This window comes from Podarcis melisellensis (genome assembly GCF_964234715.1).
Source record: "Podarcis melisellensis genome assembly, chromosome: 4".
Lineage (NCBI taxonomy): Eukaryota > Metazoa > Chordata > Lepidosauria > Squamata > Lacertidae > Podarcis > Podarcis melisellensis.
Window position 1 is genome coordinate 87347183 of NC_138531.1, and position 26125 is coordinate 87373307.

Below are 26125 nucleotides of genomic sequence, written 5' to 3' on the forward strand. Positions count from 1 at the left end.
CCCCCCACCAAAAAAAAAGCACGCTACCCAGCTTTGGAGATCTGCTTATTTATTCTCCCTAAAATGCATTGCTGTAAAAACTTTGCTGTGATGATTTTCAGCAAGCCTTAATCAGACCTCGTGGTGGATTTTTTTAAAATAAAAAAAAAGGAAAAGGGGGAGGAAAAATAACCCCTATCAGTGGTTTGCACCGCGATTTAAATGGCTGTTGCTTGCAAGTCTGCAGCCGCCCCTGCTGGCCAGCTTCGCCCCCCGCTGCTGAAGTCTGTTGCTTTGCTCGGGGAACCTGCAAAAAGGATGGCGCTGGCGGCGACTTTGTAAAGAGCCCGCTGGACTAAAATCGGGCAAGCGATCTGCCCCGGTTTGCAGGAGAGAGGAGCGCGAGATTCGCACTCGTTCCGGAGAGAGGAGCCGGTTTCTGGTTCGCGTGAGAGTGGATCAACAAGCCCTTTGCAAAAGAGCAGGGGCCTGAGGCTGCGGGGATGGGGGACACGGCTCCCCCGCAAGCCCCGGGTCTCCTGGGAGGCGGCGGCGGCGGCTCGGTGGCGGCGCCGCGGGTGCACAGCGCGATCGTGGAGCGGCTGCGGGCGCGCATCGCCATCTGCCGCCAGCACCACCTGAGCTGCGAGGGGCGCTACGAGCGGGGCCGGGCGGAGAGCTCGAGCCGCGAGCGGGAGAGCACCTTGCAACTCCTCAACCTGGTGCAGCACGGCCAGGCGGCCCGGAAAGGAGGGAAGCACAGCAAGGCAGCAGCGGCCAATGGTCACAGCGGAGGAGGCGGCGGCAGCATCGCGGCTACGGCTCCTTCTGCGAACGCTGCAGCGCCCCCTCCGGCGGACTACTATCGCCAGCAGCTGATCAGCAACGGGACGACTGGTGGCAGGAGTGGGATCAACGGAGAGCAGCCCGGATCGGCCTCTGGAGGGGAGCAGAGGAACCCCGCGCTCATTGCGGTGAGTCTCGTTCGTTTCCTGGTTCCCTCCAAACATGCTCAGGAGCCAGTGCCTTTAAGGTGCCCAGCCAAGGGGGCACAAAATAACAATATTTTTAAAAAACCATATTTATTCGGGTACCTACTCAAGAGATCCATTTTTAAAGTAACTGTGCCATAAGGAATTATTGTGAAAATAAGAAATATTTAGGGGGCGCGAAATTTTGCCCTCGGCTTTCTAGTAGCAAATTCTGCCCCTGTGGGAGGGGAGTTGCAAGCGCTGAGTTTGGAAGGGTGGACCAATGGTCTCTCATATGTATGAGTTTTTAAAATGTCAAAATCTCATTTTGCATCGCCAACTCCCCCCCCCCTTCCATTTTTGCAAGCCGTATCTCTGCACTTAAAACAGCAGCCTGCCATGTAGAAATGCTAATGGTTGTTAATGAGGGGTGCCATTAGATAGGCTATTTTGTTTCGTGCACAAGCGCATTGCTGTGTTCTCTGTGTCTCTCCCCTGAGGAGATTGCAATCTGAAATTTGACATAGGAGGGGAGACAGCAGGGGAAGGCGTGGAGGGGGGGGGGTGCAAGCCAGGGCAGTGATCCTTTTAGCAGCTATTACTACCCCCATTTTGCAGATGAGAAGCTGAGGCAGAGAGAATGGTGGCTCACTTCAAAGCCACTTGGGAACAGGCATAGGCAAACTCGGCCCTCCAGATGTTTTGGGACTACAACTCCCATCATGCCTGACCACTGGTCCTGTTAGCTATGGATGATGGGAGTTGTAGTTGTAGGGCCAAGTTTGCCTATGCCTGCTTTGGAAGCTTATTTTATTACGGTGATGCCCACTAACTTAGTTGGCTTTTTAGAAGGGGATTTTGGACACATTAATGGTGGGTGCCCTGTTTATCCATGGCTATTGCCGTGCCACAACTGAATGGAACCTCCACATTCAGTAGCACTGTATCTGTGAATACCAGACGCAGGGGAATGGCTGTTGGCTTCATGCAATTTTTTCCCAGAGGGATCTGGCTGGATGCTGTTTGGAACAGGATGCTGAACTGAATCTGGTCTAGCTGGGTTTTTCTCACAGCCTCGCTTTTTTGGGAGAGAGGGCTACACCTGCCTGCAGTGTATCTGTGGCTTTGGTCGTGGTGGTGGTGACATTTAAGAACCCCAGAGAAAAGGATGAGCATCTATAAAGGTTAATTCAGCAATTGGGACCCCTGTGTTGGATGAGTTCCGCTGGAGATCTGGAAACAAGGGGGGAACTGCGTAATCGATGGAAGAGGTGATGACGAGCCTTACGAATGTGGTTGGGCATCGGGTGCTGTTGACCTAGGGTCTAAGTAAACATGGTGGTGCGTAAGTGATGGGTGAGCTGGCGTGGTTTTTCTGCTAAAAAGAGAAGCGTTACTTCTGTCTTTTTGGTCTCCTATATGCCTCTGGTTGGCACTTGTAAGAACAGTATACTGGAGTAAATATTCCTTTGTTGAGATCCAGCAGCACTCTGGTTAGGTGCAGCCTCCTGCTTGTGGGTCATTACAGTACTCATCCAGCTCTGGGATAGCTCAGTAGAGCATGAGGCTCTTCATCTCAGGGTTGTGGGTTCAAGCCCCACATTGAGCAAAAGAATCCTACATTGTAGGGGGTTGGACTAGATGACCCTTGTGGTCCCTTGCAACTCTACAATTCCATCCTTTATTGCTTGTTTCACTGCTGCTTACTAGCATCGGAAATTATTTTGCTTCTGAAGTTCTCAAACAAACAAACCCTTCCCAACGCAGCTTCATTTTAAACGTAGTATTTGGTATATTTTATCCCCTAAAGTCCAACTTAACTTTGGGGCATGAGGAGCACTCTTTTCGATAAGTGTTTTTTGTTGATAGGCAAACCACATTACGGGAGAGGGGAGTTTCACCTTGAGAAATCCAGTAGCAAATGTCAAAGCCAGGGGTACAGAATAGCAAAGTTTGCAGTTTTGTTCCATTTAAAATACTGTACACAATTAATAGCTCTCAAAATAAAGCTTCAAGAGACCCAGAGGGATAAATTAAATGCCCATCATGTTTTCATGCAGAACAAGTACAATAGGGGTCATACTATAACAGTGACGTGTAAGGTTTGTAGAATTAGACATAGCTTTTGCGTAAAGATACTCGAGATATTACTGCTCCCGTCTGCAGCCTGTTGACAGTATGAGTGTCAGGTATAAGATGGTCCCATTGATTGCAACAAGCCACAGACAAGTTTCTAGCTGTGGCATGAGTGGAAGATTGCAGCAGTACAAGACTCAGTTTTGGAGGCTGTGTGCTGGGTATAAAGTAGCATCTTTTATATCTGCAACAGGTTATCTGATGCGTGCAAAATGGATGTTGGGGGTTGCAGACATCCTTCCTCAGGACTTCTTGACACTTCTTGAACTGCCCTAATATATGCCCCATTATTATTATTATTATTATTATTATTATTATTATTATTATTATTATTAACCCTCTGATTATTTTGTTTCACTCCATGAATGTGCATATGGCAATATTGTGGCTTACAATGGCTGTGTTCTGCCACAGCTGGCAACGAAGTATGCTTCTGCATTCTAGTTGCGGCAAACAGGGAGGGTTCTGCTGTGCTTTGGAGTTCCCCTTAAGCATCTCGCCGGTCGCTGTGAGAACAGAATGTTGGACCAAATGGACCTTTGGCCTGATCCAGCAGGTCTCTTCATATATTATTCCATGCCTTCCTTGCACCAACATTGCTGGATGTTTTTTGTTCTGCTTCCTGGCTACTCATAATGGCACAGGCCATGTTTTCCATCCATCTTGTGAGCAGAGTCTTCAGCGTGGTGACCCCCTACACTGAAGAGCCTTCCTTAAGAATTCTAGCACGCCCTGCCTGCTTTTGGTTCTCAGCATCTGCTAAAGACCTTCTTGTTGACCCAAGCACCCCCTGATTACTGACATCGGTGGGCACGCTTGTTGGGTCGCTGTGCAAATTATAAACTGGTGTTTTGTTACATTGCTTTTTAATCATTTGTTGTACGATTTTTATGTTTTGCGCACCACTTTGATATTCTTAAATAGTCAGCGATGTATACGTAAGTGTTTTAAATAATGCATAATAATGCAGGGCTGTAGTTTATGCAGTTCCACTGGTGCAGCACCATAGATGTCATGGCCAAAGGTAGCATTTGGTTGCTTTTGCCATGTGTGGAGCTTGAGCAACTTAACTGAATGTCAGTAGCCCATGTGCTTGCACTCTTTATAAACATTTGAGGAGTGAGGTTATTACCCTTCTGCTATTATCCATACCAGGTCACTCAATCATTGCTACTGCATCTTTTCTTCCAGCAGATCAAGATAACAGCAAAAACTTCCAAAAATAAAACATTAGCAGGGGCAATTAGAATAAGATCTATTATTTGATTAACTTCCTAACACTGCTCAGTTTTTTAATCAAAAGAAAGCCTATTGGTTCACCTGTTTTATCTGTGGCCAAAGACTATGTATTAATGCTGCCATTTATCTGGATTGTATGGATTGGGACACGGGTGGCGCTGTGGGTTAAACCACAGAGCCTAGGACTTGCCGATCAGAAGGTCGACGGTTCGAATCCCCACAACGGGATGAGCTCCCATTGCCAACCTAGCAGTTCGAAAGCACGTCAAAGTGCAAGTAGATAAATAGGTACCGCTCCAGCGGGAAGGTAAACGGTGTTTCCATGTTCACCAGAAGCGGCTTAGTCATGCTGGCCACATGACCCGGAAGCTGTACGTCGACTCCCTTGGCCAGTAAAGCGAGATGAGCGCCGCAACCCCAGAGTAGGCCACGACTGGACCTAATGGTCGGGGGTCCCTTTACCTTTAAACTTCCAGAACGTACATTCTATAGCTAACCATCTAGCTCTGTCCTAGGTGCATTTTATTTTATTGCCATGGTTGGTGGCCGATGCAAATAAAGATTCTATCTGTCTTAACTGGAGGCTGCAGATGCAAAGTGTTGTGTGAACCAGTAAACTATACCACCCAAGCTGTGCCCGAAATTGCCAGCATCTGAACTTGGAGAAGTTCCTGTGCCTTTCAGTATACTAGGGAGAAAAAGCCCTACAGGGGCCACACCTGTTAATTCCTTCCTCCCTGGCCATATATTAGGGTGGTGGAGTCACAAGACACCGAAGACATAATAAAGACAGCCTTGATTTGGATTCCTTTGCAGGCAGGGAGTGATTGACCTTGTGCTATCTGCCAGCTGCATGCATGTGTTGCTAGCTGGCCTCAGCCATTTGGTGTGGGGCGGTTTGCACCGCTGTCGGGGTTGATAATCGCCACCAGGCCTTGAGATAGTGGTACCACCCGTGTCAGATTAAAACACAGAGCTTTAATCTGTCTTTATGCTGTCTTTCCTCTGTTATGGCGGCAACATATGAGTTAAATGCGTTTAGCAATAGAGGCCGGCTGGTCCGCATTTTTAACAAAGGTGCAAAAAAGAAAAGAGGGTAATGTGATAACCCAACTAATTAAAGTTTTCAGGGCTTAAAAGCCTATGCACAGATGTTTTGCCAAGCAGAACTCCGAGGTCACAAGGACCTACGGTAGCCAAAGACATTTCTGTGCTCTTGGTTTGTTTGGGTTGGGTTTTTTTTTAAAAAAGTTATCTAGCATTGACCTTCAAAATTATCCTACTCCCTTCCTTAGTACAGAAGAAGAAGAATACACTCTTTTTTCTGAGGACAAAGTTTCCTCTCTAAATACTGGAGTCTGGAACACTGTGATTTTGCAGGCAAAACTATACCTAGAGGAATTGCCTCATCTGAAATGTGGCTCTGTGGACCACCTGGATTTGCAAGCAATTACACAGAGCCTAGGATTTGCCGATCAGAAGGTCGGCGGTTCAAATCCCCAGGACGCGGTGAGCTCTAGTTGCTCGGTCCCAGCTCCTGCCAAACTAGCAGTTCGAAAGCACGTCAAAGTGCAAGTAGATAAATAGGTACCGCTCTGGCGGGAAGGTAAGCGGCGTTTCTGTGCACTGTTCTGGTTCGCCAGAAACAACTTAGTCATGCTGGCCACACGACCCGGAAGCTGTATGCCGGCTCCCTCGGCCAGTAAAGCGAGATGAGCGCCGCAACCCCAGAGTCGGCCACGACTGGACCTAATGGTCAGGAGTCCCTTTACCTTTACTCCAATAGGATGCATTTTTTGTACGCTGTTCTCACCAGTCCCTTCATTTTTACACACACTTTCCCTAGTAGAATGCATTTCTGTAAACCTTGGTTGGAGAACTGCATCACAAAATGCAGGGAAATGAGAATTTCGAAGGATAGCTGTATTTTTGGTCCTCACATTGTTTCAGAAATTGTGATAGAGTCTGCTTTAAATGCGTACTGAATCAAATTTCTCCTCCATCCCTACTCCCAAGTAAGTGTGTATAGCTTTACGCAAGGAGAAAGATTTTTTCAGCTCACTAAACAAGTGCAGCAAATTAGTGGTGTTTCTTCATGTGGCTGAGCGGAACAGATGTTTCCTAGAAGGAGGGCAGAGGGATTTCTGAGGCTTCCAGTTTCTGAAACTGACCTTAAATATGTTCTATCACGGCGAGATGCGTTGCGTGAACTCTGAAGAACTTTTTGAAGGGTGAGACTCACAGATGAGTGGCAGCTGGGAAGACGTCTAGATTTTTAAAACCAAAAATAAACAAAAAGGGTAGCCAGGCAACGACGACAATAACAAAATGGGGCAAAATTAATAATATCGTTCTCTGGAATAGCAGTTCTCAAGCTTTTTCTTCCACTTGAAAATCACTGAGGGTCTAGGCCCGACCACTTAATAAACATCGTTTTTGTTGTTCTGCATATAAAAATGCATACAGAATTTGCATTTTAAAGAACATTGTTTTCTTCAGTGCTGGTGTCTACACCCAAATAGGTGCCACATTAAGGAAACCACAAGTGTTTCCGAAACTTGAGTCGCCAGGGGTTTTTTTGGACTACATTTCCCATCATCTCTGACCTCTGGTCCTGTTGGTTGGGGGTGATGGGAGTTGTGTTCCAAAAGCAGCTGGAGACCCAAGTTTGAGAAACTGGTTTAGACAAAAACTAGTAGGCCAAACCAGCGCCATATTGTGGGGTGGTAGTCAACTACATTTTACTCAGACAGAGTACGTCCATTAATGGCTCTAACTTACTTCATTAATTTCAGTGGGTCTGCTCTGAGTAAGACTTCGTTCAATGCTACCCTATGAAAATCATAAGTTCTGTACCAGGGCCTTATTGATAACTAGGCTATGGTCCAAATGGCTGCTGTCTCCTTTTCAATAATCTGGCTCTGGTCCAAATGGCTGCCAGTTCCATCATAAGGCAGGGGGCCAGCATCACCCCCCAGGGCGAAAGACAGATACATGCAATTCCTCATTTATGCATGTTCAAGGCACACATGACCGTACACATCACCACGAACCTGGAAGTCGCACGAAAAGGGGCAAAAACAGCCCTAAAAGAGCACGAAAACAGTGAAAATGGCACAAATCTAGCAATCCCACAAGGCTTTGAGGCCTGTAGAGTTTGAGCAGGGAGGTTTGAGGGAGCGGTGGTGGTGGAGTTTGGTGGCTTTTTGGTTTTTAAAGGGTTTTTCAAGGGTTTCCAGAGGCTGTTGGCAGGCTTTTTCAGTGGTGTTCCCAATACGATTTCACTTAAATGGGCGGTGCCTCGGAACGCAACTCCCGCATAAATGGGGAGTTGCCTGTTCCACAATCTTTCTTTGGAACACCTCGGTGGTGTTTGTGGACCAGCCGTGGTCTGCAAACCACAGCAGGATACAATCCAAGGGGAAGTTTTCCCAAGTGAACCCCACTGACCAGAGGTGGTTGAAAGGGGACTTGTGGTATTTAGTGGTGTTGGGTCACAACCTGTCAGAGAGCCTGGTTCTTTGTTGTTGTTTTGTATATTCCTTTTTATTGAGTTTTACACTGCACATTTAAATCCAAACATTAAGCATTATCATGAACATTTAGGATTCTCTGAATCCTAGGACTCCCCGCCACCCTTCTATGGTTACCATTTTCAATCTTTTTCAACTGCCTCACATATTTTCTCTATTTTTCTTAACTAATCCATTTTTCCTTAGTTTTTAATACCTTACAAGCATTGCTCAAATCCTGCCAAGGTTTTTAGTTGCTTACAGTGTTCTCTTAAATACATTGCAAATTTTCCCCATTCCTTATTAAAGTTCCTCTCTTCTTGGTTTCTGATTTTCCTGGTCATTTTGGCATAGTCCATCATCTTCATCTTTATCAGCCATTCATCTCTGATTAGGACTTTATCTTCTTTCCATCTCTGGGCCAGTAGTATCTGTGCTGCTGTTGTCACATACATAAATACCGTAGTTTTCGTTCTATAAGATGCACCAGACCATAAGATGCACCTAGTTTTTGGAGGAGGAAAACAAGAAAAAAATATTCTGAATCCCAGAAGCCAGAACAGCAAGAGGGATCGTTGCGCAGTGAAAGCAACAATCCCTCTTGCTGTTCTGGCTTCTGGGATAGCTGTGCAGCCTGCATTCGCTCCATAAGACGCACACACATTTCCCCTTACTTTTTAGGAGGGAAAAAGTGTGTCTTATAGAGCAAAAAATACGGTAATTGTTTCTGCGCCTTTGATATCTTTGCACCTAAAATTCCTAGTAAAAAAGCCTCTGGTTTTTCCACAAACGTTATTTTAAACATTTTTTTCAACTCATTATATATCATTTCCCAGAATGCTTTTGTTATCTTGCGTGTCCACCATATGTGGTAGAACGTGCCTTCGTTCCCCTTACACTTCCAACATACACTTGAAGCAGTTCTATACGAGAGCTTGGTTCTTTAAGTGCAGTCAACTCACTATCCATACAGACATGATCCAATACCTGGGATAGCTCAGCTGGTAGGTTGTGAGACCCTTAATCTTAGGGTTTTAGGTTTGGGCAAAAGATTCCTGCCTTGCAAGGCGGGTTGGAATAGATGACACTTGTGGTGGGTTCCAGCTGTACGATTATTTGAACCTCGGCGACTCCATTACAGTGGTACTTTGGGTTACAGATACTTCAGGTTACAGACTCCGCTAACCCAGAAATAGTACCTTGAGTTAAGAACTTTGCTTCAGGATGAGAACAGAAATTGCACGGCAGCGGCATGGCAGCAGCAGGAGGCCCCATTAGCTAAAGTGGTGCTTCAGGTCAACAACAGTTTCAGGTTAAGAATGGACCTCCGGAACTAATCAAGTTATTAACCAGAGGAACCACTATACTGCAGGACTCTTCCAACTAAAGAGAATGGGGGGGGGGGGGAGAGGCTGGGCGCTTGGGCATCAAAGGGGGGCCCGGGATCAAAGGCAGGAATAAACATACTCTCACACATCACAAATTTCTTAATTTGAAGCCTCTGATATCCTCCCAGCAGTTTACACAGGTGCAACATTCCTGCTCTCAGGTGTTTGCTCTCGTGCCAGCACATGCAAATGGCTCCGCAGAAGTGCCAGAATCCTCCATGTGGACAAGGTCCAAGAAACGCATAATTTGACGGCGGGGAGGTTTCCGTTGCAATATCGCCTGCAACGCTCCAGATGCAGGAGCATCCATTATCAAGGTCTCTCTTACTGATTCCTTGAAGGAGCCGTCTTAGGAATTCAGGAAGGAGCATAAGGGGGCAGCACCGTGGCTTTGTAGTAGAGAGAGCAAACTTTGTGTGTCCCGGTTTTCAACCTCTGGCATCCTCAGCTCTGTAAACCCTGGAGAGCTACCACCAGCCAGTGCAGACCAAGCCAACGTCGTGACTACAGCTCCCATCTGCTCCAGCCAGCCTGGCCAGTCGTAGTGCAGGAACATCTGCAGGGCTTCATGTTTTCTAGCACTTCTATAGATGGTACCAGCACTTCTGGAGCGAAATGGACCAGCGGTCTTAAAAGTTTCCTAGGAAGATGCCTTCATACCAACCAGGCCTGAGAGGAACCATTTGCCCACTGTGGCTGGCTGCCAGGGCCGGCCCTACCATTAGACAAGAGTGAGGCAACTTGTCACATACAGGACAGAGGTATAGTCATACCTCAGGTTGAAGTAGCTTCGGGATAAGTATTTTCGGGTTGCGCGCTGCGGCGACCCGGACGTAATGGAGCATGTTACTTCTGGGTTTCGCTGCATGCGCAGATGGTCAAAATGACGTCACGTGCATGCACAGAAGGAGGAGGAGTTTGGATTTGATATCCCGCTTTATCACTACCCGAAGGAGTCTCAAAGCGGCTAACATTCTCCTTTCCCTTCCTCCCTCACAACAAACACTCTGTGAGGTGAATGAGGCTGAGAGACTTCAGAGAAGTGTGACTGGCCCAAGGTCACCCAGCAGCTGCATGTGGAGGAGCGGAGACGCGAACCTGGTTCACCAGATTACGAGTCCACCGCTCTTAACCACTACACCACACTGGCTGCAGCGAATTGTGACACACGGACGCGGGTTGTGTTCACTTCTGGAAGCGAACGGGGCTCCGGAACACCCGCACACTCGACGAAACCACAGCCGATTGCATTCACCCCTTGACACTGCAGTTTCAACAAACATACCACCTTCCCCCGCTAGATAAGAGGTTGTGGTTGTTGCTTCCAGGTTGGTACAAGATGGAGCTGCATGCAGTGCTGATTGGCCGTCTCTTGTGCCATTTGTAAGGACTGTGCACATCGAATAAGTGCTGAACAAACATTTAAAGCAAGATCAGCATGCTAGCTAGGGTGGAGTGGGGAATCCCAAAAGTTAAAGTGAGGAAACCCATTTGAAGAACAGGGAGGCAGGTTTTAAACTGAAGGCCAGGCTTCCTCAACCTCGGCCCTCCAGATGTTTTTGGCGTACAACTCCCATGATCCCTAGCTAGCAGGACCAGTGGTCAGGGATGATGGGAATTGTAGTCTCAAAACATCTGGAGGGCAGAGGTTGAGGAAGCCTGCTGAAGGCCATATATACAAAACTGAAAGTGGGATTAGCAGAACAGCAACCCGCCAAAATACAACCCTGTTTCCATATACATCTGTGTGCAGCCTTAGGTTTTTAGAGAGACCTGGCTTACCTTCCTGTAATGCATTAACCACCCGATGACCTGAAAGAGTTTTGCAGATGATCTTTTGCTGTTGCCCAGGCTCCCTCAAGAGGCCTTGAGCAGATAGAAGTGTTTACACAGCCTGTTCCTTTAGTTCACGTTTTTGATGGAGTTGCCATAGCCTCGTATCCTCTTGGGCACCGAACTTGCATGTGTTCCACTCTTTTGCTCCCAGCCACGGACCATTCCATCTGCCGGGTCTCTCTTTTGCATCGCTCAGCTTTCAAAGTCCGTTTTCATGTTCTGGTCCATCAACTTCTGCAACAGGTGCTTGTGTTGAATTGATGAGTGGTTTGGGACCAGCTTGCCCCAAGCTGCTCTCCAATATATTGAATTAGCTCGCGGGGTTGGGGCAGGGGGAAACATCAACAGGTGCCTGGAGGATCGGTAGGGGGGCAAGCCTTATAAAGGGGCATGAAGCGGGTTTTCTCAGGAGTGTGATGACAGCCATCGTGAATAAACCGTGCAGGCTGACTTCCATTTTCCCTTCTATTTTCGCCTCGCCCTCCAGGGTGGTGTGCCCAACTTTACGGAGAACAGCCCTCTATCTGAAGGGCAGTCTGGTCTAAGTCTGGTTTAAAGAGGAGAGCAAGGCTCTTGACGTTGCCCATCAGCAATGAGTGTCTGGACAGTAGACTGAGTAAGCACACAGGTTGCCTGGTCACAGCCTCCCCCTAAAATGGTGAGACGTACTGTTTAAATTATACCCATTATTTCTGGACTAGCTGCCTCGTACCAGGCATCACTCATGAAAAGTGCCGGATTTACATATAAGCTAAACAAGCTATAGCTTAGGGCCCCACTCTCTTGGGGGGGGGGGCCAAAAAAATTAAAGGGGGGGAAACTGGATGTACATTTCCAAAATATAAGATAAAAAGCCAATAAAATAAAACCTGCATACAGCAACAGTGTTTTGTGTTGTGTAGGCTCCTATGATGTAAGTAATGGGCCCCGCCTGCTAGCCTGCTCCCTAAAATATCACCGGTTTGCTCGTTTCTATATATAGGGTGCCTACATTCTGCATGTGCAAACGGCTTTAGATACCTGTTAGGTCCATAAATTACTATATAGCATATATTCAACACAAAAACGACGACAATTTGTTGTTGACAAAGGACAGCTGGACATATAAAGGGCCCCATTACCTTCAGTCACTTAGGGCCTCATCCAACCTAAATCCGGCCCTGCTCGTGAATTATGAAGAACTAAAAAATCAGCTCGTTTTGGAAACCAGCAGTTTAAATCCCTGGGATAGCTCAGTTGGTAGAGCATAGAATTGGAAAAGACCATGAGGGTCTCCTAGTCCAACCCTCTGTAATGCAAGAATCTTTCACCCAACAACTCTTAATCTCAGGGTTGCAGGTTTGAGCCCCATGTTGAGCAAAAGGTTCCTGCATTGCAGAGGGTTGGACTTGATGACCCTCGTGGTCCCTTTTAACTCTCCAATTCTGAGATTCTATTAAATCAGTGCCATTTCTAAAGGTCCAGTAGAAACAATGTCCAGTTGTATCCAAACAGAGACAAAAGCTTGCCTGTTAGTTTCAGGAACCATCATGCAAGAGTTTGGCAGCTAGACTGGTGACTGGGAGCAGCCGCCGAGACCACATAACACCAGTCTTGAAAGACCTACATTGGCTCCCAGTACGTTTCTAAGCACAATTCAAAGTGTTGGTGCTGACCTTTAAAGCCCTAAACGACCTCGGTCCAGTATATCAGAAGAAGCGTCTCCACCCCATCGTCCAGCTCAGACACTGAGGTCCAGTGCCGAGGGCCTTCCGGCGGTTCCCTCACTGCGAGAAGCCAAGCTACAGGGAACCAGGCAGAGGGCCTTCTCAGTAGTGGCACCCGCCCTGTGGAACGCCCTCCCACCAGATGTCAAAGAGAACAACAACTACCAGACTTGAAGACATCTGAAGGCAGCCCTGTTTAGGAAGCTTTTAATGTTTGATGCATTACTGTATTTTAATATTTTGTTGGAAGCCGCCCAGCCAGATGGGTGGGGTATAAATAATAAATTATTATTATTATTGGTTGTGATACCTCGAGAAGCATCCAGATGCCCAGCAAAAAAACAGCTTTCCTAAGTGCACATAAATCAGTGCTTGAAAAAAATTCTGCAAATCTCTGTGCCCTCTTTTGGAGGAGTTCATCTCCCCTCTCTGACCTCCATTCAGGCCAGCCAAAGGCATGATCAGAGTTCAAGGATACATTCAACTAGGCAGAAACCTTTGGGGGGAAATAGGACAAGTAATGGGTGTGGCCTTGGAGAGACGTCAAAGGCCATGTGGAAAGGCTGGCCGGGGTCACATTTGGCCCCCACGCCTGAGGTCTTCCCACCAGCACCACTTTATTTAGCCTGTGACTTATGAAGTATAATTATATTCAGTATTCATTTACTCTCCGCTTACCAGCCCCAGCAACCAGTCTGGGGGAACCTCTGGTGATTTTTATACTTTCTAAATTGCAAGTGACGGTTCCTGAGCTCTCTCGCACACAGCAACGAACACTGGCTACTTTTCATAACAGCGCTTAACACACATATTTGCGGGGCAGACCAAAATAGCTCCAGGCAAATTGAACGAGTCTGCTGGGTAAATATTATGCGCGGCGAAAGGTTTCTGAAATAGGTAACGCACAGACACACGCAAACATAACACATACACAAAACATTTTGACGCCCTCGTTTGCCTAGTCGACCCGCCAGGGAGAACGGCTGAAAGAAGTCAACAACAGCACAGGCAATTCAAGAAGAGTATTTAAGAAAGTTGTAGTTTCCAGGACCTCAGACATGGACAGATCCGCTTCTCTTAGGCGATCTCCGAAATGGCCTTTTTTTTTTCTTTCTCAAAGCAAGGAGGGAAATCAAAAGCTGTGTTTACTTTCCTGCTTAGGAAAGATTTTAAAATGTAGAAACCGTGAAAATGAGCCAAATCTGTCGCTTTGTGATTGTCTGTGAGCACATCTTGGGACTTTAGGACAGGGTCTCATAGGCCTACAGGGGAACTCCTTTGGTTTTGACCCCCCATATCTTCTATGGGAAGAGCAGGCAGGTGGAATAGCTGTGGAAACTCTTTGCTCCATATCTGAAGAAGAGTAGAAGAAGAGTTTGGATTTGATATCCCGCTTTATCACTACCCGAAGGAGTCTCAAAGCGGCTAACAATCTCCTTTTCCCTTCCTCCACCACAACAAACACTCTGTGAGGTGAGTGGGGCTGAGAGACTTCAGAGAAGTGTGACTGGCCCAAGGTCACCCAGCAGCTGCATGTGGAGGAGTGGGGAATCGAACCCGGTTCACCAGATTACGAGTCCACAGCTTTGAACCACTACACCACACTGCTCCTTTTAAATTCAGCTTCTTTGCACGTTGAGGGGAATACTATACAACTTGACTTAGGAGGGAGGGAAAGCAAGCATTTGCTGCTCCACCTCAGGCAGCAAAATGTCCTGTGGGGATTCTGTGGTGTGTGGACAAGGCCTCCTCAGGGTGCTTCCGGACTGCTGCTGTTTTTGGACGGGTTTCAGCCGCCATACTGGCGTATTTAGGTGGCGCAATTCCCCGTTTGGTTGGGCGCTCTGCTGCAACAAACCTGCTTCCTCCAGAGAGCGGGCTGTTTGCTGGAAGGGAAGTGACTGGGAAATGCGCCAGAATGCGTGGGGCAGTTCTTGCTTTGGCATAACATCGTCGAACCGGTTGTCTGGAAGCATCTTCTGTGGATGAATCCATGCAAAAAAACAAAAACCCACATGCAAAGAGTCATGAGGGTAGCAAATTTGCGCTTGGCTCCTGTTTATCTGCTTCCTCAGCCATAACAAAAGAAGATCTCCCTCAAGTCTACTTCTTCAGTAGCTGCTCCCTCTCTGGAGTCCCATTTCCCGGCTCCTGCCTTTCCCCCACAGCAGAGTTGATTCCTCACTTTCCCCTTCCTTTCGGCTTGTGTCACACAGCCTCAGTGATGTTTTTTTTGTCTTCTGGGGAAATGAGAGGCTGACACTGACCTGTTGGGACACATGGCCTCCACATGTTCTCCACATCTTTCTTCCCAAATGGCTTTCTGACTTTTTTTTTATACCCCTTGTGTTTCTATGCTGACCTTCTTGTCATTCGACTTTGGGGGGGGGGGGCTCCAATTTATTTTGTCCTGCTGGTTGTCTCTCTTCCCCTCCTCCCCTCTCTATCCTCTCTTTCCTTCTGCTGAAAGTCTACTTTGTCTCTCTCCTGTGTTTACCCGGGACTGTTTTACAGGGGCAATTTTCCCACCAGAAAGGGTAGGGCAAATAGCTTTACTGCTACTAAATCACCAGCATCATAAAGAGCTGGGAAATTAGTGATCGGGACAGACAAGGTTGTGATTGATTGGGCATGGTGAAGCCACAATTCAAAGGAGCGTCTGATGTGAGATTATCTGAACAGGGCCCCAATTCCTGAAAATCAGGTTTTGTGATCTCGACTGTGTACCTTAGCGTATACTTAACAAGCATGTAAATAGACCCACTGACAGCAGTAAAGTGGTTGGGTGAGATAGGGAGATAAGTTTTAAAAAGGTATATATGTACACCTTTTTTACTTCAGCCCCCCCGCCCCCGACAGACTCTCCCGCTTTAATCTCAATAAATGTAACTTATGACTGGCTCTTATTCCTTTTTTCTCACTTTAGGAAGAAGTACAGAATGTCATGGAAAGTTGCAAAGGTTTCTGGGATGTTGTCCACACCATACATTCAAAGCACTATTGTACCTCTTTAAACAATGATGGCTCCCATGCCCAAAGAATCCTGGGAATTCCCAGAGTTCCCTGGGAAGAGGCATTGGCTATGAAACTACTCTGGGAACTGTAGCTCTGCGAAGGGAAGAGGGGTCTGCGACCAACTCTCAGCACCTTTAACAAACTACAGTTCCCAGGATTCTTGGAGGGGGGCATGATTCTTAAAAACAGTATGATACTGCTTTAAATGCATGGTGCAGATGAGACCACTATCTTGGCTTAAGAAAGAAGGGAGCCATAATTCACGGCTATTGTCACTCTGTTTGGTTTTCCTTTTGCACAAGGCACAATTTCTTTTCTTGATCATTCAGATGCTGGAATGAGGTTTTCCAAGGCCCAGTTGTATGCCTCAATTTCAAACACCAGCTCAGCCCCTGCATCTGTTTTCCAAGGAGGGGAAATTATCTTAAGAAGCAAACTGAACTGAAGCATTGCTTCTGAGCGCAGAAGGGATGAAAATAAATGTAGCATTTTGCCTTCCAGTATACCGGTAAATCCCTCTTGTAATGTATTTCCCTGTTTAAAGTCCAGGCAGCCACTCAGTTAACTCACTGAGTCTCCCTTTTATTTGTTTAAGGAGGTGAGAGAAGTAGCAACACACATTGTCCTGTGACATCTGAAGGGAGGCTTTCAGACATTGTGCTTTACTAGTTTACAGTTTTATCTCGCCTCCAAGTTGCTTAGGGAAGTGCCTATACCATTTTATCCTCACAACATACTTATAATCACAGCCAGCTCAATACATTTTGCTGCCTGAGCCAGAGGGCAAGATAGTGCCTCCCCATCCCATGGACAGACTGGATTGGCAGTTGATTTTTCTTCCAGTTCTGACAAGGGGATTGTTTCTTCCATTGCACCCGAAGGAAGTGGGTTTGTTATGGGGGTGCCGGACAAGCTGCGTGACCCACACAGCTCTGTCCCCCACCCCACCCCTGCAACAAAAAGGTATCGCCAGAAGAGTCAGGAGAAAGAACCATTTGAAGAGGTTACTTCACTCTACCTAATGGTAGGACCGGCCCTGGCTGCAAAGTAGGTCAGACTGATAACAAGTAGCCAGAAGACATTCAGCAAGCTTCATAGCTGAGCGGAACTGATTTAGGCCTAGGCCCAGTATACCTGAAGTAGCGTCTCCACCCCCATCGTCCAGCTCGGACACTGAGGTCCAGCGCCGAGAGCCTTCTGATGGTTCCTTCACTGCAAGGTTACAGGGAACCAGGCAGAGGGCCTTCTCAGTAGTGGCGCCCGCCCTGTGTAACGCTCTCCCACCAGATGTCAAGGAAATAAAACAACTAACTGACTTTTAGAAGACATCTGAAGGTAGCTCTGTTTAGGGAAGTTTTTAATGTCAGATGTTTTATCGTATGTTTAATATTTTGTTGGAAGCCGCCCAGAGTGGCTGGGGAACCCCAGCCAGATGGGTGGGGTATAAATAAATTATTATTATTATTATTATTATTATTATTATTATTATTATTAGGTCTTCCCAATCCAAGGAGAAGTCTATGCTGCACCTGGCACTAACTTAAATCGTGGTGTTTTATTTATTTATTTATTTCTATGCCACCCATCTGACTGGGTTAACCCCAGCCACTTTGGGCGGCTTCCAACAAATTATAAAACCTCATTGAAACATCAAGCATTAAAAAAAAAACCCAACTTCCCTATACAGTAATTATAGCAGATAGGAATAGGAAGGGAAAGCACAGCTCAGGGAGTTTTCTTCAGGACAGGAGCAATGACGTCACCCGCAACAGGGTGTTACTGAGGGGCCCTCCTTGTGGCCGGCAAGCGATTGCGGAGATAGCGAGGCTTTCAAGTTTTATTATTTCTTGCGACAGATAAGCACAGGGGAAGCAAGAGAAGGAGGGAGATAATAAAGGAGAGCTTGGGGGGTTTCTTTCCTTTGTGAAGGCTCTTGCTTCCCAAGTAATTAAAAACCGCAGGCTGCATTTTAAGGAAGCCAGTTGTTAAAGGCCAACTCTGCAAGTTGGAAAGCTACATTCAATGGAGGTTACTCCCAGAAGAGGTCCATTGGCGCTAATGGGGCGCCACCTCATCAAAGTCTATCTTCCCTCAGGAAATCCTCAACTGCCTGCCTTTTTACTTTTAGCTGGTCCTAGGGGTTGAACCTGGCTGTCATCGCCTCCTCCTTAGTCTCAGCATCGGCCTCAGAACTCAGCACAGTGCAAAATGGCTTTCATAACGACGTTGTCAAGTCCTGTCGCCCCAATTTCAAAGTGTGCGGCTTTTAGGAGCCCTACGCACCAGACCTGGGAGGTGGGGGTTGGTTGGTTTTGGAGCTTTTTGGGGTGGCGCTGTGGGTTAAACCACAGAGCCTAGGACTTGCCGATCAGAAGGTCAGCGGTTCGAATCCCTGCGACGGGGTGAGCTCCCGTTGCTCGGTCCCTGATCCTGCCAACCTAGCAGTTCAAAAGCAAAAGTGCAAGTAGATAAATAGGTGCCGCTCCAGCAGGAAGGTAAACGGCGTTTCCGTGCGCTGCTCTGGTTCACCAGAAGCAGCTTAGTCATGCTGGCCACATGACCCGGAAGCTGTACGCCAGCTCCCTCGGCCAGTAAAGCAAGATAAGCGCCGCAACCCCAGAGTCGGCCATGACTGGACCTAATTAATGGTCAGGGGTCCCTTTACCTTTTTTAAAGGACCCAAAAATAATTGTATTACCAGACAGAGGCAGTGCTGCAGCTTCCAGGCACCTTGTAAAGGGATCTTGCGTGCTCTGAAGCAGAATCAGGGCGAATCCGCTTTGAAACCCTGCCGATCTCTCCTGGCTTCATGATATAACTAGTGCCCAATGAGCATTGTGTGACACTGGTATAAGCACAGATCGAAGTGATCAAACCAGCATGTAATAAGTAGAGCATCAGTTTTGTACAGGAGGGATAGCTCAGTTGGTAGAGTGCGAGGCTCTTAATCTCAGGGTTGTGGGTTCGAACCCTCCTTTGGGTGGAAGATTCCTGCCCCTTCCAACTCTGTTATATAGGGGGGGGGGATTTTATTTTTATTTTGGAAGGAAGAATAACCATCAAATATGTAAAAATGAGGCAATAGGGGAAGGCTATCCTGGAACGCCTCACAGAACTGTCCCGTAAGGAAATCAGTGGAGGGCTTATATGTAGTTGTTGCTCTGTAACAATCTTTTGAATTGCTTTGAAAGAATTCCACCTTGTTGGGCTTTACTTGCGCTAATCCATAAATCAGGCCTGGGCTGTGCATTTACCACTCCCCCCTCCTCCTCCTCCTCCTCCTCCTCCTCCTCCTCCTTAAAGCGAAAGTGTTTATTTATTTATTTTTAAGGCCAAAAAGAGACGGGGGGGGGGGACCACATAGAACTATTCAGTGTTTCTATCTCTTTCTCTTTTCCTTTGATCTCTTTTGGAAAGCCGGGAGCTGACGGTAACTTAATCCCTGTCGTCGCTGTCTCTCTTTTCACAGACAATCTTTTAGTACAAGCCCAGGGCCCCGGGTTCAATGATATCCTTTCTCCACCGCCACCCACCCACCCACCCCCAGTGCAAAAAAGAAAAGAAAGTTGGGGAGGGGGTGGCGGAGAAAGCCCCCCCGTAAGAATGGAAGGGAGCGATTGTTTGCTGTGCAAATGACTGCCATGTTGCCATGGAAAAACGCTGGAGACTTCAAGGGGAGTTTGTGTTTTGCTGGGCCTCCAGCCAAGCCGCCCTGACTTATTCCAAGCTGTAAGGAGCCGCGCAGAACTGTATCCAAGCGAAGCGACCGAGGGCCGGTCAGAATAAAGCTGCCTTGGGTAGGTTGAGGGGGGGAGACGGGCCTTTAATCTGGGCGGGCGACTCCTCATTACTAAGTCTGCATTTCAATGGAGATAGGAGCTGGTGGGGAGGAGGAGAAGAGCGAGAGAGAACATTTGCTCACTTGCAAATGCATTAAGTCCTCTTTCATCTGCAACACCCCCTACAAATGTTTGCGGAGCCGGATCAGGGATGGGGAAACATTTTTTTCTCTCCACACATCCCGAGGGCCGCATTCTCTTCTTTGCGACCTCTCGGGGGCCGCATGCTGGCGATGAGCAAAAACGAGCGGCGCAAAGGAGTACAGGTTTTACCTTCGCACGGTAGGCTGGTGTCTGCAGCCACTTGCCCCCCTTTTCTCATTACCTCATGTACCTCAGGTTACATACCCTTCAGGTAACTTACACTTCAGGTTACAGACTCCACTAACCCAGAAATAGTACCTCAGGTTAAGAACTTTGCTTCAGGATGAGAACAGAAATTGTGCTCCGGCGGCGCAGCAGCAGTGGGAGGCCCCATTAGCTAAAGTGGTGCTTCAGGTTAAGAACAGTTTCAGGTTAAGTACAGACCTCCGGAACGAATTAAGTATTTAACCTGAGGTACCACTGTACAGTGGACGCTCAGGTTGCGAACCTGATCCATGCGGGATGCACATTCGCAACCCACAGCTGTGTGTCTACGCATGCGTGGTTTGCGATTTGACATGCATGCGCAAAACGTGATTTAGCACTTCTGTGCATGCGCAACCGCCGAAATCCAGAAGTAACCTGTTCCGGTACTTCTGGGTTTTGGTGCTCTGCAGCCCGAAAAAACACAGCCTGAAGCGTCTACAAGCCAAGGTATGACTCTATTCTCCATCCAGGTGTGTGTTTTCAGAGGTATATTCAAGGCAGGTAAAAGCACTCATGGATGGGGCCTTGGATGGTCTTGAGGGCCACATCGAGGGGCCTGAGGAGTGTCCCCCTCCCTGGTTTGGATTTACATGAGGGAGGGGCAGAACTTCTCCCCCCGAGACAAGAATTTGAGGAAAGATATCTGCTCAAATGCTTTTAAGAATTGTCTGTTTAAATACAAGCAAATTGAATAAAATGAACCCTGGCCCTAAAGCAGGAGACTTCAGGCCTAGGGGCCGAATGCGGCCCCCGAAGCTTCTCTTTTCAGCCCTTTAGACCAGCCATCACCAACCTTCAACCCTTCAACCCTGTTTTGGACTACAATTCCCATCATCCCTGACCACTGTTCCTGTTAGCTAGGGATCATGGGAGTTGTAGGCCAAAACATCTGGAGGGCTGCAGGTTGGGGGTGCCTGCTTTAGACTTCTTTATCTTCTCTGATTTAGACTGCCTTGTTCCTTGTGTGCTTGCGACTGGCTAGGACGTGGCCGGCGGAATGTGGTAGTGCCTCTTCATTTTATTTTTCACTTTTAATTTGTATACCGCCTTTCTATATCACTATACACAAGGCAGTTTACAAGTTGAAGAAACGACAGAATTTGACCGAAAGGTCACACACCTTGCCTGCCTGGACGCAGAGATGCGTTCTGAACCTAGAAGCTTTCCCTCTTGCAAGTCCGCAACAAAGGCTCTGCCAACTTTTGTCTCTGGCCTCACCAGCCGCTGGCACGCTGCCCACAAGGAAATGCCAGCCTTGGGCTAAAGAACATTCCCCATCCCTGGCCTGCAGTACAGTCATGTGTTTCTAAAAGCATAGTGGCGATTTGGAAACAGCAGAGGACAAGTAGAGCCGTTTGCATGAACCATAGCCCAGGCCTGTGCCTGCTTGCTCAGAGATAAGTCCAGTGAGTAAAGGTAAAGGGACCCCTGACCATTAGGTCCAGTCGCGGACGACTGTGGGGTTGCGGCGCTCATCTCGCTTTATTGGCCGAGGGAGCCGGCGTACAGCTTCCGGGTCATGTGGCCAGCATGACTAAGCCGCTTCTGGCGAACCAGAGCAGTGCACGGAAACGCTGTTTACCTTCCCGACGGAGAGGTACCTATTTATCTATTTGCACTGGCATGCTTTCGAACTGCTAGGTTAGCAGGAGCAGGGACCGAGCAATGGGAGCTCACCCCGTCGCAGGGATTTGAACCACCAACCTTCTGATCGGTCCTAGGCTCTGTGGTTTAACCCACAGTGCCACCCGTATCCCTAAGTCCAGTGGGTAGGGCTGCCATATTTTGAAGAGCAAAAAAGCGGACACATTTGGCGACTCCTACTTTTAGCTATGGATCACTATGACAACTCTCATTTTACATACCCACGAGAAGAAGGACATATCCTCGAAAAAGAGGATGTATGGCAAGCCTCTAACCGCCCCAGCCACTCTGGACAGTTTGCAATGCTTATAAGAGTAACTGGTGAAACCCAGCCAGATGGGTGGGGTACAAATAATAAATTATAAATTATAATTATAATTATTATTATTATTATTATTATTATTAAAACATAATAAATCATTGCACATTAAAAACTTCCCAATACAGATGTCTTCTAAAAGTTGCATAGTACAGGGGCACAGATAAGTGGCAGAGCCGAAATCTGACTTTGTTTCATCCTGTTATATGGAAGAAAACTTTGACCTACGCTTCCTCAAAGGGCGCTATGCAAGGTTCTCTTCCCCCAGGATAACCTTGCAGCAGACATGAGGTAGTTTTATGCTGCAAACCGCCCTATGATCTTTGGATGAAGGGCGATGAATAAATTTAATAAAACTAACACCCCACTCCTTGGCTAGAGGAGGAAACCACACAAAGGTCCAGCAAACAAGTTTTTTAAGTAGAGTAGGGAAAAGCTGGTCAAGTCCTGCTCCTATAAACTTTCCCCACCAGGCTTGCTGGGGGGCCTGAGCAAGGGGTTTTTGTTCTCTCCTGCTGGTGGGGGGGCAATACAAGCTATGCATGTGCTTGCTTATTCCCAAAATTTCTCCAGTGAAAATAGGGACATCCTATTCAATAATAATAATTACGCTGTTGTTGTTATTTAGTCATGTCCGACTCTTCGTTACCCCAAGGACCAGAACACGCCAGGCACTCCCGTCTTCAATAATAATAATAATAATAATTTTTATTTATACCCTGTCCATCTGACTGGGTTGCCCTAGTCACTCTGGGTGGCTTCCAACATATATAAAAATATAATTAAACATTAGGGGGGAAAACTTCCCTGCCTTCAGATGTCTTCTAAAGGTTGTATAGTTACTTATCTCCTTGGCTGGGGGGCGGGTGTCGCATAACATTTGTCAGATGAAAATAGGGACGTCCGAAGGAAAAGCAGGGCATTCTGGGATCAAATCAGAAACAAGAGCAGCTCCTGTAAATCCGGGACCGTCCCTATGGACACTTGGAGGGTCTGCGCATGTGCGTGTGTGCAAGCAAAAGGGTGTGCGTGCAAATCAGACCCCCTCCACCAGAGTCAATGGTGAAGCCCTTGAGGAAGGGGGAGTAATTCAGCGTGGACTTTACAGTCCCTCTTCGCCGCCGCCACTGCAGTTCCCAGAGCAAATAACTGCATCGGGTTTATTGTCTTATCAATGTAAATCATGTCGTAAGGCATCTTTTACAAGAAAAGTAAATAAAGCTCTGATAGTTTCGTAATCCTATCAGGTTTCGGAATGCGTCTTGCAGGAGCAGGGCCCACAATATTAGCCATAATAACAAGACCAAAGGGGGCTGTCGCTGGTCTCCACAAGAGAGCTTGCACGTATAATAGGATGGGATTCTTTTTAAAGATGCTTTGATTCCTTTATTAGGGACGCGGGTGGTGCTGTGGGTTAAACCACAGAGCCTAGGACTTGCCAATCAGAAGGTCGGCAGTTCGAATCCCCGCGACGGGGTGAGCTCCCGTTGCTCGGTCCCTGCTCCTGCCAACCTAGCAGTTCAAAAGCACGTCAAAGTGCAAGTAGATAAATAGGTACCACTCCGGCGGGAAGGTAAACGGTGTTTCCGTGTGCTGCTCTGGTTCACCATAAGTGGCTTAGTCATGCCACATGACCCGGAAGCTGTACGCCGGCTCCCTAAGCGAGATGAGCGCCGCAACCCTAGAGTCAGCCACGATTGCACCTAACGGTCAGGGGTCCCTTTACCTTTACCTTTATTCCTTTATTGCTTGTTATATGCCTCCCTGAAGGCATGATATATAAGTGTAATAATAAAGTGAGTAGTGAGAGAAGAAAGACTTCTCCAGACAGCACATAGTTCAACCAAGCAATTTGCTCTTGAAAGAGAGGTGTTTGATGGCTGAACGGACGCCCTCGCAAGGTTGTCGTGGATGCTCTAGTTGACATTCCTGCACCCTCAGGTTCCCTTCCAGCTCAGCAATTCTACGATTCCATGTAGTGATGGCCCACAAGTTGGGCAGCTTTAAAAAGAGAATTGGGCAGACTCATGAGGCATAAGGCTCTCAGTGGTGATGGGCCCCAATGGCTATGTCCTACCTCTGTTGCAGTGGTTGCTTCCCCCTGAATACCAGTACTGAATAATAATAATAATAATAATAATAATAATAATAATAATAATAACTTTTATTTATACCCCACCCTCCCCGGCCAGAGCGGCTAACACCAGTAAAATTACAGTAAAAACATAATGGGGGGGGGGACCAATTTAAAATACAGGCTAAAATGCAATTTAAAATGCAGCCTTATTTTAAAAGTAGCCCATAGATCAAAACCATAAGGGGAAGGAAACATAAGGGTCAGACTGAGCCCAAACCAAAGGCCAGGCGGGACAGCTCTGTCTTGCAGGCCCTGCGGAAAGATGTCAAGTCCTGTAGGGCCCTAGTCTCTTGTGACAGAGCGTTTCACCAAGTCGGGACCAATACTGAAAAGGCCCTGGCCCTAGTTGAGATCAATCTAACCACCTTGCGACTTGGGACCTCCAAAATGTTGTCATTTGTGGACCTGAAGGTCCTCCGCGGGACATACCAGGAGAGGCGGTCCCATAGGTACGTGGGTCCTAGGCCGCATAGGGCTTTAAAAGTCAAAACCAGCACCTTAAACCTGACCCTGTACTCCACCGGGAGCCAGTACAGTTGGTAAAGCACTGGATGAATGTGATCCCACGGCAAGGACCCCATAAGGAATGCCAGTGCAGAGAATGTTTGTTGCTTTCAGATCCTGCTTCCAGGCTTCTCATAGGCCTCTTCTTGGCCTCCGTGAGAACAGCTGGACCAGTTGGGACTTTGGCCTGCTCCAACAGGACTCGTTTCATAGGCAGGAGCACCATTCAGATTTACAGCTACCGTTGTTCTCCCTTTGCTTGGGAATCGTTTTGCTCGGGGAAATAGAATCCGTAGCTGGCCCAAGACTGCAGCAGGCCAGAAATGTAAAACCTGGCGCTGTTAGTTTTAAAAGACAAGAATGCCTTTCTTTAAATAAATAAAGATGATCTAGCAAAATTGATCATAAATCACAGGGCAGTCGAACAAAATGTGCCTTGTTTTCAGCTTGGGAAGAAGCCTGTCCCCCCCCCCCCCTGCAAATGGAACAAGCATTTAAAATAAAAAAGCTAACAGCGCATTTATATGTAGGACCCTTCTATTTAATGTGGTTTTCGGTGAAAACTATGTGATGGTTATATAGGTTACAGATGACATCACCGCAGCAAGAGGAAGGGCTGCTTGCTTGCTTGCTTGCTTGCTTGCTGCCGACTCGATACTGAGTTTTTCCAATTTCCCTCCATCCCCCCTCCCTTGCGAGGGAACGTGGGGACAATGGCTGCCATAGTATCAGGAGGGGTGACTTGGCCAGTGTCCATCACGTCATCTACAATGGGGTTGGATAGGTGTTTTTGCCTGAGGGCCGCTTTCCTACATGAGCAACCTTCTAGGGGCTACATGCCAGCGGTGGGTGGAGCCAGGAGCAAAAATGGGAGGAGCATTGGCTGTGAGCCTTTCTTTTGTACAGTAGGCTGCATTCTAGTCGCACACGAATCAAGATTTTTCTGCACACATTCGTACCTCCCCTTCCTCCATCCAGGCAAGCAGGGGCCATTATCATGCTTGAAGGATATATTTCAGCTTGACAAAACCACTTGAGAATGGTGTGGAGCGAGGATGGCCTCAGATTCCCTTCTCCAGATCTATTGCATTCATCTAATGCTTTGGGGACATTCGAATACCTGAATTGGGCCACATTCCCATTCCTACCCTTTACAGCACTATGGTACCATTTTAACAGTCATGGTTTCCCTCCCAAGAGTTCGTAGAATTGTAGGATTGGAAAGTATCCCGAGGGTCCTTTGGCCAACCCCCTGCAATGCCAGAATGTTAGCTAGAGCATCCATGACAGATGGTCGTCCAACCTCTGCTTAAAAGCCTCCAAGCAACCTCGCGAGGGAGTCCGTTCCACTGTCAAACAGCTCTTAATGTCAGAAAACTCTTCTTGATGTGTAGTCACAATTTCCTTTCTTGCAACTTGAATCCACTGGTTTGGGTTTATTTATACATACATACCCCACCCATCTGGCTGGGTTTCCCCAGCCACTCTGAGCAGCTCCCAACAGAATATTAAAAACACGATAAAACATCAGACGTTAAATACTTCCCTA

General features: G+C 47.4%; 1 protein-coding gene across 1 annotated transcript in view; it reads left to right on the forward strand.

Moving 5' to 3' along the window:
* Positions 1-26125, forward strand: part of MAML2 (mastermind like transcriptional coactivator 2) — a 141007-nt gene continuing 114882 nt past the window's right edge. Inside the window, exon 1 of the mRNA XM_081909604.1 lies at positions 1-953. Within this exon, the coding sequence (XP_081765730.1) occupies positions 483-953 (471 nt within the window). The 5' untranslated portion in view covers positions 1-482. The remainder of the gene's footprint in view (positions 954-26125) is intronic.